We start from the raw sequence: 20100 nt of genomic DNA on the forward strand, positions 1-20100 counted from the left end.
GTATAAATAAATTTTATTTTATAAAGACAAGTACCGTTTATTCGTACTTCAGCTCATCACAAGACAGTTCTATAATAATAGCAACAGAGCATTATAATTAGAGTTTACACTATTGATTATTCTTCAAGAAGCCCTTGGACAAGATACTGCTGGAAGGTAAGCATAACTTTTGGTCCATAGGCTCATACTTGTAGAAATGTATTGTTTCACAGTAAGGTTATTATATTCCTAGATTTGCTGATATATATTAGACAAGCCGAGGGAGACTATCTTTGTAAACCTGACCTGACAGCACAAGGCTATTCTAGATAACTTTGATTACTATGAAGCTAATCAGGAGATGAGATAATATCAGATCTCACAACAGTGTGTGTGTGTGTGGTTGGGTGTGTGTGTGTGTGTGTGTGTGTGTGTGTGTGTGTGTGTGTGTGTGTGTGTGTGTGTGTGTGTACTTGTATTTCTTACTTTGTGGGTCCCAGTCACCGGGAGCACACCAACGGTATGGGGTCCAACAACGTTGTGGGGCCCAAAATGGTGGGCCCCACACCGATTTCAACGTAAACTGCCTCAGTAGCCTCTGCTGATATGCCTCATGCTTTTTTTTCACTTTCCCCACAAGGTAATAAAAACCAGTTTTGAGTGTGTAAGTGTGTATGCTCTCTATCGCCCCTGTAGCTGGGAACGTGGTATTGCAGCAGATACACACTCCCGGATGTGTGTGTGGCTTTAGCCAATGAGAAAGGCCCACGGAGAGGGAGGGAGGAGCCGTGTAGTTTTATTGGATGCGCCCACGCACTCACGCACTGACGCACTGACGCACACTGTTTCTGGGTTGTAATCTTTAATTCCTCATGTTTTGACTCTGTTTCAACGGAAGAAACACTTCATGTAGACTAAGCAATAATTTGCTGTAATCCTATAGTATTTAACTAAACATTTGATATAGTTTCATGTGTATTTCTAGTCGTGTGAACAGAATAATGCTTAATGAAGTAACGTTAAGGTTTTAATCAGATGGCTAACATTAGCTGCTAAAAGCCCACGGACACGGTCAAGGACGGCATTTTAAACCGGAAGTTCCACGCGCTTCGACTCTGAACACACTCTCTTCATGTGAGAAAGAGGTAAGTGAAGTTATTTGACTTTGTACATGATATTCGTTTCAATTCTTACTCAATTTCGTAGCGCAACTAACGTTAAATGATAGTTAATGATGTAGCATTTTATTCAGATCGATAGATGATAATGTTATGAGCTGGTGATGCTATTTATAGATCGATAGCTGATAATGGCGGCTGCGTAAGAAGCATTTTATTGCATTACATGATAATTTGACTCCGTTTGCTTTATAGTTTTGCAAAAATCCACTAATGTATTGGTTTGACGCTTATATTTTAATTGAGCAGACATGATTGCAGATCGTGTGCAGCTGACAGACTAACTTAACTGTTTATTGATCTATCTTACAATATTTACAATATGCCTGAATAATCTAATTATCGTTTCTGTTTTATATCTGTTGTCTGGCCTGTGCAAGCTACATTTAGATCTTAAACCACTGAATATTAACGTTACATTACTTGAAATTGTTTGATTTAATTATTTTTTTTGTTTCCCCATGATAATGTAATTGATTTTTATTGTGTATGTAATTATTTTCAGCACCATAATGTTGAAAAGGAAGACGAGGATAAGGCCTGTTGATGATGCCAGGACACACATTCTGTCTTTTAGGGACAAACCTGGGTTTACGGAATGATTTATCGATAGTAACAAAGGTATGGGACAGCATATTACACATTAATTTCTTAGTACTGATCGTTTGCATACGCTTACATGATAATCCATGTCTTTGTAGTTGGAAAATGATAAATTAGCATTGGTTTTGTAAAAGTGTCCACATTGTGTGTTAATAACCTGAATCATTAGGGGTGGAACAGTACACAGAAGTCACGATTCGGTTCAGACATTACGGTTCGGTAGGAGTTCGGTACAATGGAGGGAAAAGCAAAACAAAAATGCAGAAATTTTTTATTGTGCATGTCTGAGGCTGTACCATAGTGTCATACGGTCTCTCCCCTGAGCTAGCTGCAACAGCCTGCCCTGAAGTGTGTAAAGTAAGATGTAAACAAGACAATCAGCTATAAAACTGAAAATAAAGCATCTCTTATTTATGCGAGGGCGCGTGGCAAAAATGTCGTCATTGCGGTGTTGGCGGTCGTGCGCGTTGGGTGTGCAATAGGGCTGCAACTAACGATTATTTTGATAATCGATTAATCGGACGATTATTTTTTCGATTAATCGATTAATCGGATAGGTTTTTTAAATTCAATTTGATTTTTGTTTATAACTAAATAAAACCCTAAATCAGGGTATTTATGTGTAAAAGTGTACTTTAAAAAGTGCAAAAGCCACACATTGAGTTTTACTAATATAATCTTTAATTTTTACATTTTAAACCCCAAACACAAAAGTTTGTCCAGTTTTTAAACAGTAAAACTTCTTTAAATATCCAAAATATAAATAAACAAAACAAAATATTGAGTTGCGCTGCTCATATAAACTTCACATTATGAAATTAGGACACAAACATGTTTGTAATAAGATATTAAGCAGCAGATTTTGAATTCCAATGTAGAATGCGATCTGTTATTTCTTGATAACAGACCGCTGCGAAGTATAACACACCAGAAAAACAGAGCGTTGCTATGGACGCAGGATTCTAACCGTAGAGACGGAACGGAGTATTTTCTTTAGCGGAAGCAATACAATCATTTTTAAATCAATAAACTCCTTTTTAAATCAATATTTTGTGTAAAATTATTGATTTATTTGGTGGGTAGCCATGTAATAAGCGGGATTATCCCTTACATAGTAGTAGACAAATGCTATAAAAAGAGAGCGGAATGGAGGTACGCAGCTGACAACAGGCTTGATTAAAAGTACAGGAAAAATGATGTATTACTGCACAAGCATTCGCTGAAAACCACTGACTACAGTGACTAAAAAACAATATTTTACTGCTGCTGTTATTAACTGCCTTTATATTTAGTGCTTCACTTTGTAAATACCATTTAATTTAACCTATTTATGCGGTAGCGCTATTTTAATCCATCACTTATGTTGCGAGCGAACTGATTGCGCAACCTGATGCTCGATACAAAATAGATCTAGTGTGACTGTCCCGAAGTTAGTAAACAAAGCTGTTTACACTGTAGTATTGAATTAAACTAGACTATACCATTTTCACATCATCATATAATGAGAATATACAGTTTTTGCTTGCCGTGCTGATGTTTCTCTCCGATTACTCTCTGCCATTTCGCGTGACTGCGTTGTCATGAAAGGGACGTCATCAGTAACGCTCCCCGTGACGTGAGCAGACCAACTAATCGACAATGACATTCGTTGACAACGATTTTCATAATCGATTATTATCGATTAGTTGTTGCAGCCCTAGTGTGCAAGGCCACATTTCGCGTAGGGCTATCACGATAACTGCAATATTGTATTACCGCTCTACTGACAAGCCAACCGCAGAGGAATTCAAGTAACCACAGCAACCGCGATATTTGCGTTTTCTTTTTTCATAAGGCTACACCCTTCTTGATTTGAACTTTGTGCATGTGTATTGAATGTTAAATAAGTTAATAATGATAATAAGACATGGTGATCATGGTTTTATCGTGGTGATTTGTACAGAGGCTTCGTGGAGTTGCACTTAAGCCTAAACGGACAGTGAATGAGAGAGATCGACTGAGCGCGTGCGATTACCTGCGTCTGTCTTTGAGGTCAAGTCATATTCGTGAAAAGGTTGCCGTGTCCAAGGAAAGTTAAATATTTGTCCTGTCATCCTTTGAACGTTTAAAATAAAGGGTATTTACCATGAATGGCATCAGCGACATCGCTGGTCAGCATCCACAGCGCGAGGAACTCGCGGTCGCGGGAAACAAAACTCAGTGAGTCACGCATTGAATCAATGCCATTTATCTCTATGAAGCTTCAGCATTTCCCATGCGACGCATTGCTGGTCAGCTGAGCCTTGAAAAGTGGAGCTCAAAGTTAAAAATAATTAACCTTGTTTCATTACTATCTTTTAATGAATCAATCAGCGTTTTTGAACGTGTTGTTGAATGAATGGTTTAATGACTCACTCAACGACAGTCCGTTGCCGTAACAACTGCGCGCTGAGTGACAGGCTTTCAATGCGCAGAGACGCTTTTTAGTTTCGGTTTGTTGTTTACTTAAAATGTTCTCGCTTTTGTGCATACTGACCACATCGTGACACTTATTTATATAGCAACAAATACATCTAAATAAATTAATAAATGCGGTAAAACCGCATATCGCGCTATTGGCCCACTGAAAATTACCGCAAGGGAAAATCCTTCACCGCGACAGCCCTAATTTTGCGTGGCGGTGTGCAGTGCACGGTTTTTTAGTGTGCACGGCTCCGCATCCGAAGACGCACAACTTCGAGCCGAATCTGGCCAAGCATGTACATCTCACAGCACCGGCAGCCAGTTCTTGCATCTAAATGAGTTGCTTAATGTACATTAACAAAATAGCAGACATAAGCCCTTTAAATAAAAATAAATAGCCATGTTTTATAAAAAGGTTCACAAAACTAAATACAAATGTTTAGAAATTATGTAAGATAACGTTAATTTAGTTGTAGGTTACGTTCTCATATCCATTTTCTTCTAATGTCACGGAATAATCTGGTTTCCTGCTTTACACGATTCTTTTGTAGTGTGGTTTTGGTGTACTAAAGGTGTTGTTGTAGGCTACTAAAATAAACATTCACTAGTGTACCTTATTTCTCACCGCTGATTCCTGATGGACAGTTACACCGAGTCGCACCCTGTCATTTCAAAGAATAGTACACCGGCGAACGCAAAGTATAAATGCCTCGTCCATTTGGGGAGGCGCGCGCGCGCGGTCAGCGGAGGCTCGCGAAAGTATAAACAAACCTAGCCTAAGGCGGGGCTACAGATTAGGTGTCCCTAAAGAACCTGCGTATCTAACAGTAGTTCTGCATTACATTAATTCATTTGAACGCGAGTTTTATTTATTTTTATACTGTGTATTCTGTGTGTAAATTCATGCACCGAACCATGACACCCGTACCGATTTGGTTCTAGGGATGCACCGATCCACATTTTTTCACTTCCGATCTGATCCCGATACCTGAATTTGGATATCGGCCGATACCGATACTATTCCGATACCAGAGCTGTGTTTGCTTTAATATTATTATTATTATTATTATTATTATTATTATCATTATTGTTTATTTTATATGATGCTGAAATAAACTTCTCTCAACAGGCAAGTGTGATATGTACGTATACGCATGTATGTCCCAAAAGGCAACTTGAGAAGTATAAGGTCAGAAAAGGAAGTCAGAAAAACAGGAAATCCTGTTAACAGGAAAAATCCCATTCTGAAAACAAATATACAACTGTAAGGGTTTCAAATTGATTGTCATGTCAATATTTATTACATTCCCAAAATGTCAAATACTTGAGTCTTGAAATATAAGAAAAGTGCAAGTGTAATGTTAAACATCTTACACACACACTATCTAAAGGGTGATCCTCGTTCCGATGCGGTAACTCTCTCGATGAATGCTCGATCAACATCAGCCATCTTGCAAACAGACAAGCGGATTTCGCCTCAGACGTAGGGTTGGGTATCGTTTTAATTTTAACCATTCCGGTTCTGCTTATCGAATCCGGTTCTTAACGATTCTTGGTTTCAATTTCAATATTTATTGGAGAGAAAAAAGAGAGCAAATACTTGTAAAAATTCTACCTTTTATTCTTGTCACATTTAGGCTATTACCAGTAAAACTGTGACAATGCAAAGTATTTATATTTATAATACTTTAAGGAATTATCATGAAAAGCAAAAACATGAACATAAAATATGTAACAGAAGTAAAGACGTTACATCATCAGATGTAGAATCAGCAATTCTTTTGAAGAAAAATCAGCATGTCTGCCTTCTCTGGAACGAGAATCATTCATTCAAAAGATTCGTTCAGAAATGGTGAATCATCCATTAACTAAACAAGTATTTATGGAGTATCAAACAAGTATTCATTCAAAAAAATACATTTAATAGACTCGACTCGTATTAATTGTCTGATGCTGTCTTGCTCTGCGGTGTTTCCAGTGTGAAGTATTTCCACACAGCGGACATGTTGGCTAACCGCAAACTGCGGAATGGATTTCCTGAGCGGGGGCGTGTCTCATAACGCTGTGTCTCATTGAGCTGCGCCTCCGTTCGGGAAATCCAAATCCAAAGCTAGCAGACTAGCTGGCGGGAATCACTTTTGGAGTCATTTCAGCAGACAACGTTAAAGTGCAGACATGACTCATGGATATCGGATATCTCCGCAGGTTGGATCGGGAAAATCCGATGCGTGAATTACGCTGGTATCGGTCCCGATACCGATACTGGATCGGATCGGCCCCATCCCTAAATACGAATACATGTACCGCTCCACCCCTATGAATCATAGCTCCAACTTCTGTTGATTATCAGGATGTCTGCCAATCTTTAAGTTTTTAATTTGTTAATGTACAAATAATGCCTTAATTAGCATTTCAATGTCTTAAATCAAAGTTTCAAAGATCTTAAAATGCTAAATTGCAATGAACCATGACAGGCAGCCCTCTGTGTGCACACAATCGAAGCGTGTGTACTGAAAAGTCTTCTGTCAGCGCTAGGGCTGAACGATTAATTGCATTTACGATAATATCGCGATATGATGAAACGCGATTTAACCGCAAAAGCTGCGATTAAACTTTGGTCACGTGACACGCGTCAGCAGTAAAGCAGTCTGCACTACGCCTACGGAGGAAGCATCAACTTGGCACGCTACACATAGACCTGGCATAGGCTACAGGAAAGAACAGTTTGTGTTTAATTTATGTGATATTGTGTTATAGATTCTCTCCAACGATTTTGTATCTATTCAGATAATTCAGAATAGAGTCTGATCTTAGTTTTAAACACAGATAGCCTACGTGATGACGCTGCGTGTGCTTTATAAACAACAATATTCTGCTTGCTTCTAATTCCTCTGTCTCACACACACGCACACACGACACCACTCGAACCTTCCGAAAAATAATCTTTCATAAAGTTCGGAGAAGTTGAAGCGAATTACAAGGACATTCGCGGGCTGCATTGCACAAGATGCGCTATAAGATACGCATCACGCGTGCTTTGCTTGATGTTACTCTTGTAGTCTCGCCCGCCGGCGCCGGTATTTTCCTTACAAATGCTCTACGAAGGCATCATATGTCTTTTGGAATACAGTTGGCTTATATATTAAAAATATGAAAATCACTGACAGAAGCTGCTTTCAGTTTCAAATACTCACGCGCGCTTTGCGAAGAGCGCTTGAGCATGCGGCTGTGAGCGACTCCGTCTACGTGGTGAAATGTACTTGCATCTCAAAATGCTTTTATGACGCGAAATTAATGTAAACGCAGTTAAGTTATTTTAACAGACAGGACAAACCACATCTTATATTTCAAAAGAGATGAAAACGTTCAGACAGCCTACCCTTAAATACTGAAAGCACTCATTGTTTATTGCTTGTAATGTTTTTAATGTTTTTATTTGATTTGCTTTTATGTTTTGGAGCTATATTAGTTAAAATTCTTAACATATAGTTGTATTATTTAGTTTTTTTTAATGTGTATTTCTTTTTAAAAGTACTTATAATTATAAATATTTTAAGTTTTATAAAAAAAAAAGATTCCCATCCTATTTTACAGTGATGTATTGCTTGTTTTTGTTGAAATAATAGAAAAGATAAAGAGCTTAAAAATAATCGCATATTAAATCGCAATCGCAATATTGGTAAAAATAATCGCAATTAGATTATTTTCCAAAATCGTTCAGCCCTAGTCAGCGCTCAAGCATCCGCTTCAGTTCTTCTGCGCTTTACCCATTAAATACACACATTCATCTTAAATGTATGTAAAAAATGATTATCTATGCATAGCTATGTGATCTCATATATGCATGATCTGTTTCTTAGAACTTTTTGTCTGATTTCCAGGAGCCAAAGCAGCAGACTTCTGTTCTAGAGACCAAAACATCCCTAACAGATCACTCTTCCCATGATGCCTCCATCAAATATGCTTTTGTCACGCAGGTAAAGGAATAATGTCGACTCTGTCATCACAATCTATTCTAGTCTTGCCCTCATGCTGCATGTCAAGCGCTCACACACACACATTTCTAGTCTAGGCCTTATGGGGCCCTCCCCTCAAATGAATGAATTCACAGTTAAGCTCACACACACACACCATTCCAGTCTAGGCCTTATGGGGCCCTCACACACACACACATTTCTAGTCTAGGCCTTATGGGGCCCTCCCCTCAAATGAATGAATTCAGTTAAGCTCACACACACACACATTTCCAGTCTAGGCCATATGGGGCCCTGACGTATGGATCTCACTCTTAGTGATTTTACATCATTGGGACAACACCTGTCAATATTTAAAGTAGTGTAATTGCAGGTGTAATTCAACACTGATCAAGCTGCTGCATGTTCAGAATGAGTATTTTGGATGTAATGCATTGCAACATCTTATTTGTTGCTGTGACACTTGCTGTTACCTCTAGAAAAGACAAATGTATGCTCTTATATTTCAGCTGTGCTAGATGAGAAACTGTTTTCACATGAGCTAACTTTTGTTACCTTTGGTTTCTGTTGTTTTTTGTCTGATTTCCAGGAGCCAAAGCAACAGACTTCTGTTATAGAGACCAAAACATCCCTAACAGATCACTCTTCCCATGATGCCTCCAACAAAGATGCTGTCGTCACGCAGGTAAAGGAGTAATGTTGACTGTCATCCCAATCTATTCTAGTCTTGCCCTCATGCTGCATGTCAAGCACTCACACACACGTTTCCAGTCTAGGCCTTATGGGGCCCTTCCCTCAAATGAATGAATTCACAGTTAAGCTCACACACACACACATTTCCAGTCTAGGCCTTATGGGGCCCCCCCACACACACACACACATTTCCAGTCTAGGCCATATGGGGCCCTGACGTATGGATCTCACTCTTAGTGATTTTACATCATTGGGACAACACCTGTCAATATTTAAAGTAGTGTAATTGCAGGTGTAATTCAACACTGATCAAGCTGCTGCATGTTCAGAATGAGTATTTTGGATGTAATGCATTGCAACATCTTATTTGTTGCTGTGACACTTGCTGTTACCTCTAGAAAAGACAAATGTATGCTCTTATATTTCAGCTGTGCTAGATGAGAAACTGTTTTCACATGAGCTAACTTTTGTTACCTTTGGTTTCTGTTGTTTTTTGTCTGATTTCCAGGAGCCAAAGCAACAGACTTCTGTTATAGAGACCAAAACATCCCTAACAGATCACTCTTCCCATGATGCCTCCAACAAAGATGCTGTCGTCACGCAGGTAAAGGAGTAATGTTGACTGTCATCACAATCTATTCTAGTCTTGCCCTCATGCTGCATGTCAAGCGCTCACACACACACACGTTTCCAGTCTAGGCCTTATGGGGCCCTTCCCTCAAATGAATGAATTCACAGTTAAGCTCACACACACACACATTTCCAGTCTAGGCCTTATGGGGCCCCCCCACACACACACACATTTCCAGTCTAGGCCATATGGGGCCCTGACGTATGGATCTCACTCTTAGTGATTTTACATCATTGGGACAACACCTGTCAATATTTAAAGTAGTGTAATTGCAGGTGTAATTCAACACTGATCAAGCTGCTGCATGTTCAGAATGAGTATTTTGGATGTAATGCATTGCAACATCTTATTTGTTGCTGTGACACTTGCTGTTACCTCTAGAAAAGACAAATGTATGCTCTTATATTTCAGCTGTGCTAGATGAGAAACTGTTTTCACATGAGCTAACTTTTGTTACCTTTGGTTTCTGTTGTTTTTTGTCTGATTTCCAGGAGCCAAAGCAACAGACTTCTGTTATAGAGACCAAAACATCCCTAACAGATCACTCTTCCCATGATGCCTCCAACAAAGATGCTGTCGTCACGCAGGTAAAGGAGTAATGTTGACTGTCATCCCAATCTATTCTAGTCTTGCCCTCATGCTGCATGTCAAGCACTCACACACACGTTTCCAGTCTAGGCCTTATGGGGCCCTTCCCTCAAATGAATGAATTCACAGTTAAGCTCACACACACACACATTTCCAGTCTAGGCCTTATGGGGCCCCCCCACACACACACACACATTTCCAGTCTAGGCCATATGGGGCCCTGACGTATGGATCTCACTCTTAGTGATTTTACATCATTGGGACAACACCTGTCAATATTTAAAGTAGTGTAATTGCAGGTGTAATTCAACACTGATCAAGCTGCTGCATGTTCAGAATGAGTATTTTGGATGTAATGCATTGCAACATATTATTTGTTGCTGTGACACTTGCTGTTACCTCTAGAAAAGACAAATGTATGCTCTTATATTTCAGCTGTGCTAGATGAGAAACTGTTTTCACATGAGCTAACTTTTGTTACCTTTGGTTTCTGTTGTTTTTTGTCTGATTTCCAGGAGCCAAAGCAACAGATTTCTGTTATAGAGACCAAAACATCCCTAACAGATCACTCTTCCCATGATGCCTCCAACAAAGATGCTGTCGTCACGCAGGTAAAGGAGTAATGTCGACTGTCATCACAATCTATTCTAGTCTTGCCCTCATGCTGCATGTCAAGCGCTCACACACACACACGTTTCCAGTCTAGGCCTTATGGGGCCCTTCCCTCAAATGAATGAATTCACAGTTAAGCTCACACACACACAATTCCAGTCTAGGCCTTATGGGGCCCTCACACACACACACACATTTCCAGTCTAGGCCTTATGGGGCCCTGACGTATGGATCTCACTCTTAGTGATTTTACATCATTGGGACAACACCTGTCAATATTTAAAGTAGTGTAATTGCAGGTGTAATTCAACACTGATCAAGCTGCTGCATGTTCAGAATGAGTATTTTGGATGGAATGCATTGCAACAACTTATTTGTTGCTGTGACACTTGCTGTTACCTCTAGAAAACATGAGTGTATGCTCTTATATTTCAGCTGTGCTAGATGAGAAACTGTTTTCACATGAGCTAACTTTTGTTAACTTTGGTTTCTGTTGTTTTTTTTGTCTAATTTCCAGGAGCCAAAGCAGCAGACTTCTGTTCTAGAGACCAAAACATCCCTAACAGATCACTCTTCCCATGATGCCTCCAACAAAGATGCTGTCGTCACGCAGGTAAAGTAGTAATGTCGACTCTGTCATCACAATCTATTCTAGTCTTGCCCTCATGCTCTACATGTCAAGCGCTCACACACACACATTTCTAGCCTAGGCCTTATGGGGCCCTCACACGCATTTCTAGTATAGGCCTTATGGGGCCCTGCCCTCAAACGAATGAATTCACAGTTAAGCTCACACACATACCATTCCAGTCTAGGCCTTATGGGGCCCCCACATACACACACATTTCCAGTCTAGGCCTTATGGGGCCCCCACATACACACACATTTCCAGTCTAGGCCTTATGGGGCCCTCACGTATGGATCTCACTCTTAGTGATTTTACATCATTGGGACAACACCTGTCAATATTTAAACTAGTGTAATTGCAGGTGTAATTCAACACTGATCAAGCTGCTGCATGTTCAGAATGAGTATTTTGGATGGAATGCATTGCAACATCGTATTTGTTGCTGTGACACTTGCTGTTACCTCTAGAAAAGATGAGTGTATGCTCTTACTGTCTATATGGAGCATCGGCAAGATAAGATATGTCAATGATGCTTAGGATCTGTTGCGTACCAGCTACTTCATCATTGTCTTATCAGTCATTTCTCCTTAAGGCCCGATATACTTCAAGCGAAATCGAATAACGAACTGTGACGTCATTCAACAAAATCAGGCCATAACAAAGTTTGTTTTGGGATTTCAAAGCGAACTTTCCAGAAAAGTTTGCTCGGGCTGGTAAACACCATCGTACTACCGTTGGTCCGTGGCGATTGCGTAATAGGTAGGTGTGCGTGGTAGGGATGGACTCTGAGTACTCGCAAATGACAGCGACGATCAATCATGAAAACGATGATCGCGATGTGACTAGTATTAAGTCTTTTTTTTTTTTCTCTAAGGAAAGTTAAAAAGCACAGCATTGTCCATCTATAAATCGTTCTCTTTTAGAACAGTAGATAGTATTTGATAAGTAATAGAATATAATTGAATAGAACAGAGTAGAAATTTTTGACCTCAACATACTGAAGAAGAGGGCAGGTTTTATTGTTATAGTCATTTTGTATACTCTTGACAGATTGCAGTTTCAGTTTTACAACTCATTCATATTCTATTACTTGCCGTTTTAGAGACTGTTGACATGGATGGGTGTTCACAAGAAAAATTTGGTTATGAAAGATATCTCAATTAAATTAGACAATTAAATGTAGATGTTATTGCACAATATTTATGGGATTCCACATATTTGGTTGTTGCATTAATATAACCTTTTAGTTAATTTATAGTTGACATGTTTTAGACATGCTGCCTGTTGCATGTGGGGAATGTTTGACATTGTTTCCAGTTAATTGTGTGGTACAGTAAGCTACACCACAGGTATAGTAGACGATCCAAAGGTAGACGATCTCCTCAACGTTCTCATCCCATTGCTTCAGGGCTATTGCCACTGTAATGTGTTCTGTAAGTTGCTTTGGGGAGAAAGTATCTGCCAAGGGCATACATTTAAATTGTGCTCCCAGTGTGAGTGCAAGTATGATTAAACCCGGCTCTCTCTACCACTGTATTGTAGAATTATGGAACCATGTGAAATTTGTTCAATTCGATTTGTTTATTTGTATAGCGCTTTTCACAATACATATCATCTGCAAGACTCGTGCCGTATACTGAATATTTATAAACTTGTACTGTTGATCATTGCTCTTGGTCACCATGACACAAATGTTATGCATGATAGATCCTAATCCAGTCAGTGTTGCTTACATTTTGATTTATCTTTCTTTAATAAACTTTTTTTTTTCTTTGCACTCAGATGACTTTATTCCAGAAGCACAGGAGACTGAAGTTGAGGACAGTGTGACATCCACACAAGAACCTACTTCCACGCTGCATTCCCAATACCAGAGAAAGTCGGCAAAAAAGAGAGGTGAGCTTAGAAATGTTAAGTAGATTGATTGTCCCGTTCGTCTTGAAGACACAAGCTTTATTCTGAATTATATTATTTGATCAAATCTTTACTCTTGATCACTGTACATTGATAGCTGTCACAATAGGTATGTTTACACAGTCTAATATTCTGATTATATTTGGTTTACAACCTCAAACAGAATTATTGAGCGTAAGGTTTAAAGGGATACTTTACCCCAAAATTTTTATTGTCATTTACTCACCTTCATGTTGTTCCAAACCTGTATGAGTTTTTCTTCTGCTGAACACAGAAGACATTTTAAAGAATGGGGGTAACCAGACAATTGATGGCACCACTGACTTCTATAGTATTTTTTTCCTAATTTGAACGTCAGTGGTGCCGTCAACTCTCTGGTTACCCACATTCTTTAAAATGTCTTCTGTGTTCAGAAGAAAGAAACTCATACAGGTTTGGAACAACATGTGGGTGAGTAAATGATGACAGAATTTTTGGGTTAAACATTTTCATTATATGATCAAAAGGAAAATTGTACTATGTAAATGTATAACACTTTGCTTAGATTTCATTCTAAAAGTGTGGGATGCACAAAGGGAAGATTTTGCGTTCGCACAAAAGTTTTAATACATTCATCTGCATATAATTTCCATATGCATATTCCCATCGATGTGAGACTGCCATGTTTAACAGGACAATACGTAAAATATGAGATGCGGACTGTAAAAGTCATTGCTAATAATCCTTGTCTTGTTTTTAAAATAAAAATGTCCATAAAACAAAGTACATTTGCCAAAATTGTATAAAGTACTTTAAGTAGACGGTCTACTAATGCTGTAATGAGAGTTAGTTGACATGTAGGTGCATTGTTACTCAGTTAACAGAATGTCTAAAGGGGACCATCAAAATAAAGTGCTACCACACATTTTACTGGATTGCACTGCTTTATTATTATTATTATTATTATTATTAGTCAAAAGTTTTATTCAGAAACAAACTAAAAGTGTATTTTTAGTCTCTGAACCAAGTCAATATGGCAATGAATGGCCTGTGTGATCAATCCAATAGTCTTTCAGTTCAGATTAAGGTTTAAAAATCCTAAACTTAAGACATTAACCTAAACTTAATAACATGTTATTTTTTTGTATACTTGGGTAAAGAAACTGCTGCCAAAAGAAGCTGGACAACAGATGAATGTGCGGCAGTAGAAAGGCACCTAAGGAAATTCATTGTGAGGAGCCAAGTTCCAGGGAAAAAGGACTGTCAGCGCTGCGTTGATGCAGAAGCTCAAGCTTTAGGAAATCGAGACTGGAAGGCGGTCAAATACTTCATCAAAAATCGTATTTCTGCCATAAGAAGGAAAGTACGGGGAAATACAGGTATCTCAACGTATTGGATGCCTTCCCACTAGCATTCACATCGGGACATGTGTTCTAAGTGTTTTCAACAAAGTTGACATTTAGTTTTTCATTGTATTATCCTCTTAAAGGGTTAGTTGTCATTTACTCTCCTTTGTTATTCCAAACCCATAAGAAATTTGTTCATCTTTGGAACACAGATGAAAATATTTTGAATGAAACGAGATATTTCTGTCCCTCCATTGTTCATCCTAAACTTCAACCTCACCCTAAACTTTCAAGCTTCAGAACATTTATAAAGTAGTAGTAATCCATGTGGTTTAATACCAATTTTATGAAGTTAGGTGAATGCACTTTCACTTAATCCACTTACTTAACATTATACAACAATTACAATAACAGTGAACTGGACTTTGCATTGATGCAGCACACACAATTATACACATTTTCTGGTTAATAGGGATTCTGTTCAATGATTCAATGAGTTGTGAAACTGCAATCTGTCAAGATTATACAAAATGACTACATAAATAGCTGAATAGACTAAAATTGTCTAGTTAGTCACATTATAACAATAAAACCTGCCCTCTTCTTCAGTATGTTGAGGTCAAATACTTCTACTCTGTTCTATTCAATTCTATTCTATTACTTATCAAATACTATCTACTATTCTAAAAGAGAACGATTTATAAATGGACAATGCTGTGCTTTTTAACTTTCCTTAATAATAAAAAAGACTTCTATATCAATACCAGTCACATCAAGCTGAATTTCATCCAGATTCTTCCCCTTGTATTCTCCTAGCCGTCCCTGTTCTGTAGTCTTGAGATTCAGAACAGTCGACAGAGTAGCAATGTGTTTCCTAAGTTTTGTTGAGGTTAGCGCTTTGGGATGTTTGATATCATCACATTCATTCACAAACTGCCTAATGCAATCGGAACCCCTCAAGTAATGGACAGAGAGCGGCAATGCAAACAAGTATCCGTTTTCACTCAGTACTCCACATTCTTCTCGCTTTTCAGAGTATCGAGCGATTCTCTCATGACCGGGGTAAGGAGAACAGGAACTTTCCTCCCTCTCTTTCCTACTATGGCAATCCGAACAAAATGTTTGCAAAGCTTCTGCTCCAGTGCTGTAAGTGCTAGGTTAACATCTTCGTGTGTTTCTGATGTATCCTTCTGCTCTGCGTCGGTTGAAGAGGATAACTTGCGCCAGGGTCACTTTAGCAACGTCCTTCCAGTTCAAGGGAGAAGGCTCTTCTTGCAGGGCATTCAATTGCTTCTGCTGTTTCTCAGACAAATAGCAATGCAGTCTGTGGACATCCTGTGTGAATGGTAGAATCTGAGGAGAATTCCACTTGGTCTGGTTAAGCTGAGTTAGCGCTTGACTTGCAATGTCAAATTTCCTACTTTCTTGGTATAGCAGTGCACATTCCTCAGCATCTTTGGCAGTCTGTTGATCTTTCATCTTCAATCCTTCAGATTTGATAAACATGGCTAAAGCATGCAAGCCATGTCCAACTTTGCGAGCAAGAGACGGACGTTTATATTTGCCAGTTTCATCATTGAGTCCAGCTAGGCATCTTGCAGCCCGAGACATGACTACTTTTCAGGCTTTATGAGTTCTTTGATCCAACAATTGCAACAACTGTAAACTGGACTTTGCATTGATGCAGCACACACAATTATACACATTTTCTGGTTAAAAGGGATTCTTTGCCTCATATGCCCTTTTCCTTGTTTGTTGTATATCGTTTTGCCCTGTTTTTGTGCTGTTGTTGATCTCACGTAATACATCATCCACAAATGCAATAACTGTGAACTGGACTTTTGCATCGCTGCAGCACACACAATTATACAAAATTTTTCCTGGTTACTAATGATTCTTCACCTCATATACGATTTTTCTTGTTTGTTATTTGTCGCTGTTCCCCGTTTACAAAATATGTTATTGCTGATCTCTTGCACAACATGAAATTGCAGTGTTGATTGTTCTCAACCCTGGTCCTCGAGGGCCACCGTCCTGCAGAGTTTAGCTCCAATTTGTGTTCATGAGTAAGATTCATGTGTTGATCTGTGGAAGTGAAGACAGATCTTTTTTTTTTTTGTTTTTTTTTTTGTTTTTTTTTTGGCACACGAAACATTGACATTGCTCCATAAAATTGGGATTAAACCTCTGGAGTCACATGGATAACTTTTTTCTTTATGAATGTTTGAAAGTTTTGGATGAACAGTTTTTAAATGGAAAGATGGAAATCTCTCAGGTTTCATTCAAATATCTTCAGTTGTGTTCTGAAGATGAACAAGTTTCTTATGGGTTTAGAATGCCTTGATGGTGAGTGAATGAAGGCAGAATGTTCATTTTTGGGGGAACTAACCCTTTAAAGTTCTTTGTTGTCTTATATTATAAAGTAGACTGGTAGATCCATTCAAATGTCTTTTTTAATTTTAAATGTTTTATACCAAAAATCAGACTGTTGACTCATGCATTGTAATGCCATGAGTTTCTTATAGCATGTTTATTACTGTTACATTGACCAAAAGCTTTATTTTTTTACCCATTTGAAATGTAAAATGTTGTCTAACCTCTTTTTGTATGGAACTGGCCATTGTGTATTACCAAATACATTTTCATTGAGGACAAATCATGTTGTAAAGTTGTTGTTTTTTAATCCAGTGTTTAGTGTAAAAATTACTCACGGTATTAGTGCTATAATTCCACAGGGTCTTAAAGTCTTTATGCATCAGATGAATAGGGAGTTTTCATGTGAAGTCCTCAATTTAGGAGTATATTATCTTAGGCTGCAGTGAACATGACTGGCTAGGAACACAACTTCATTAGAAATAAAAGAAAAATAACCATGGGACAAACAAGATCCCCTTCAGCAAAACCGCACAGTTCATTCAATGACCAATACAATGCAGACAAAGTACAGTTGGTGTCCTGCAGACTGAAGCAGGTCAGGCGGTGACCAAAATTTGAGGGCTCATTGATTTAGAAAAGTCTCTGGATTGGCTTTTTATGCCATGTTAATGGCTAAACTGATATATACCAAGGGTTCACTCTAAGCATGGCGAATCTGCTTTTAGCTATTATGCCAGCCACAGCTGGAACCAGCTTCTAGAGGAGATCAGATGTGCTCCTACAGTGGTCACATTTAAATCCAGACTCAAAACACTTCTGTTTAGCTATGCATTTACTGAATGAGCACTGTGCCGCTGTTCGTCCGACTGTTTGTACTGTACTGTATTTAATTTTTCTAAACTGTTTTAATTATTCTTATTTCTTTATTCTATTATTATTTTAATTTCTATGTAAAGCACTTCTATGCTATATAAATAAACTTGCCTTGCCAATATAGATGTGTGCAGATTAATTTAGAGGAATATACATTATAATATAAGAAAGTTTATATGGTAATCAAGGGCAAATAATAGAAGTAGTTGATGTTTTACAGATAGTGACTTTGGTCCCTTCTAAGATATAAAGATTAGAAATGTGTGTGTATTGGTCCCTTCTAAGATATAAAGATTAGAAATGTGTGTGTATCTGTGAAAGTGGACCCCACAACTCCTAAAAGTTAGATCCGGGCCCCACAAGTGACACAAAAACGCATGTGCAAACAATTTTGTTTGAATTTTGGTATATTGAAGTGATATTTCTTATTAGGAATTTTTTGTTATCTTGCTTGATTTTTTACAAGTCTGTAGAACCACTGGAAGTGGTGGACCCCACAAGTGGGCAAAAAACGGTGGTCCCCCTAATGGTAGAAAAACAAGTATGTGTGTGTGTGTGTGTGTGTGTGTGAGTTGGTAATCATCACGTTGTGGGGACAAAATGTCCCCACAAGGATGGCAATATCCGAAATCCTTGTTCGTGTGGGGACATTTTTTGGTCCCCATGAGGAAAAAGTGATGTTTTTTCGAAAATGTGAAATTGCAGAAAGTTTTCTGTGATGGGTAGGTTTAGGGGTAGGGTTAGTGTAAGGGAATAGAATATACAGTTTGTACAGTATAAAAATCATTATGTCTATGGAAAGTCCCCATAAAAAATGAAAACACTACGTGTGTGTGTGTGTGTGTGTGTGTGTGTGTGTGTGTGTGTGTGTGTGTGTGTGTGTGTGTGTGTGTGTGTGTGTGTAAAGATAGATTGATGGATTTTAGCATTATAGTTTTCATTACCACAATTATTCTATCAAGTCATTACAGTCACCTTTGTCAACATGTGGTCTGGTGGAAACAGGGAGCTTTACTAGAGGCACAAACCCACAGTGCCATCAATTTCAGTTCATTTGAATGACAGTCTAGTGACAACAGCTTCCACCAGAATATGATGATTGATTGCAATCTGTCCACAGCTTCTGTCCATGCATGTTGACTATATTCAAATCCCTTAACAATACAATGTTATCTGGTCTATAGAAACTTGTTTGACAAAAGCCACAGCAAAGTATTTGTCTTTCATTACTTGTGATACAAAACTCACTTGATTGACTTAAAAAAAAGAAAAGAAAAAAAAGGCCAATTAAAATAAGTAAATAATAATAATAGAAATAGAATGTATCTAAATATTATATGGTCCACATAGATCTTCTTACCTTTATACCATGCAGATGCATTATATTTACAGTTTAGACTAGTTTTCGTTTGTAACTTTAGGAAATACTAAAACATAATCTACATGCTTTATTATTGGTGCATTCAAATTCATAGCTGTTAAGACATTATGAAACACTGTTCTATTGGTAACAGCATTTGTCTATATTTAAAAAATATATATATTGGTTAAATGTCTATGTCTTCGACCTGCCTTATGTTGCAAAGTAAATGTTGCTGAAATGTGTGATAATGGCATCTGCTTATGCTTATGTTAAATATGTTCACTTCTTATTGTAATCATCTCAAATGAATCTCTCTCTGGACAAAGGGAGGTGCTGTCATGTTAAAATACATGGTATAGATGCAAAATCCTCACAACACAACACAGGCTTCATGTTTACATGTGCAGCTCTTCATGTGTGAGTATGTCAGTCAATTTATTTTTCCCCTTGAAAAATCAAATGTCTTCAATAACATTGTAAAGTTCTAGAGAAGTATTCTTTAATAAATAAAATATATTTGATGTAGTTATTTGGTATAAACCCATCACTTACTACAGTTTTACCATCATAGCAATGTACCTAAAATTCAACCCTTTCTTGTCTTGTGCGTTCCCGTTCTGTAACAACTAACTACATTATTTTACCATTGTTCCATACAGAAAAGAAAGGAGAATATGGCAGTGAACGACACTAATGACATTCAATCCAATTGCACCTCTCAGTTTGAAAACAACTCTTCTGGTGATCCATTTTTTGAGTGCGCAGACATCTCTACAGGAATTGTTCTCTCTGGGTTCTCCGCATTTCTGAATGTTGTTTTCATTCTGCCTCTGAACTGCTGGATTCTGTGGCTGGCTAGAAGAACTGTAGTTGATTTGTCCTCAGATTTTGTCATTTTGAATCAGTCTGTTGCTGAGGTCA

At 38.2% G+C, this 20100-nt stretch overlaps 1 protein-coding gene across 1 annotated transcript; it reads left to right on the forward strand.

Moving 5' to 3' along the window:
• The first annotated feature begins 395 nt into the window (after nucleotides 1–395).
• LOC309492414 (uncharacterized protein) lies at nucleotides 396–17223 on the forward strand. The gene is made up of 6 exons (XM_082161378.1): nucleotides 396–1124; nucleotides 1663–1778; nucleotides 8084–8179; nucleotides 8766–8861; nucleotides 9378–13224; nucleotides 14382–17223. Exons 2-5 carry the CDS (start codon nucleotides 1704–1706, stop codon nucleotides 9483–9485), a joined length of 375 nt encoding a protein of 124 aa, XP_082017504.1. The 5' UTR covers nucleotides 396–1124; nucleotides 1663–1703; the 3' UTR covers nucleotides 9486–13224; nucleotides 14382–17223.
• Nucleotides 17224–20100: the final 2877 nt, after the last annotated feature.

The sequence above is a fragment of the Leuciscus leuciscus genome (assembly GCF_965113295.1).
Source record: "Leuciscus leuciscus genome assembly, chromosome: 2".
NCBI lineage: Eukaryota > Metazoa > Chordata > Actinopteri > Cypriniformes > Leuciscidae > Leuciscus > Leuciscus leuciscus.

Coding starts and splice junctions, on each gene's coding strand:
- LOC309492414 (XM_082161378.1), top strand. CDS start 1,704: ATGATGCCAGGACACACATTCTGTCTTTTAGGGACAAACCTGGGTTTA. Junction 1,779..8,083: donor ATTTATCGATAGTAACAAAG/GTATGGGACAGC, acceptor TCTGATTTCCAG/GAGCCAAAGCAGCAGACTTC. Junction 8,862..9,377: donor AAGATGCTGTCGTCACGCAG/GTAAAGGAGTAA, acceptor TCTGATTTCCAG/GAGCCAAAGCAACAGACTTC.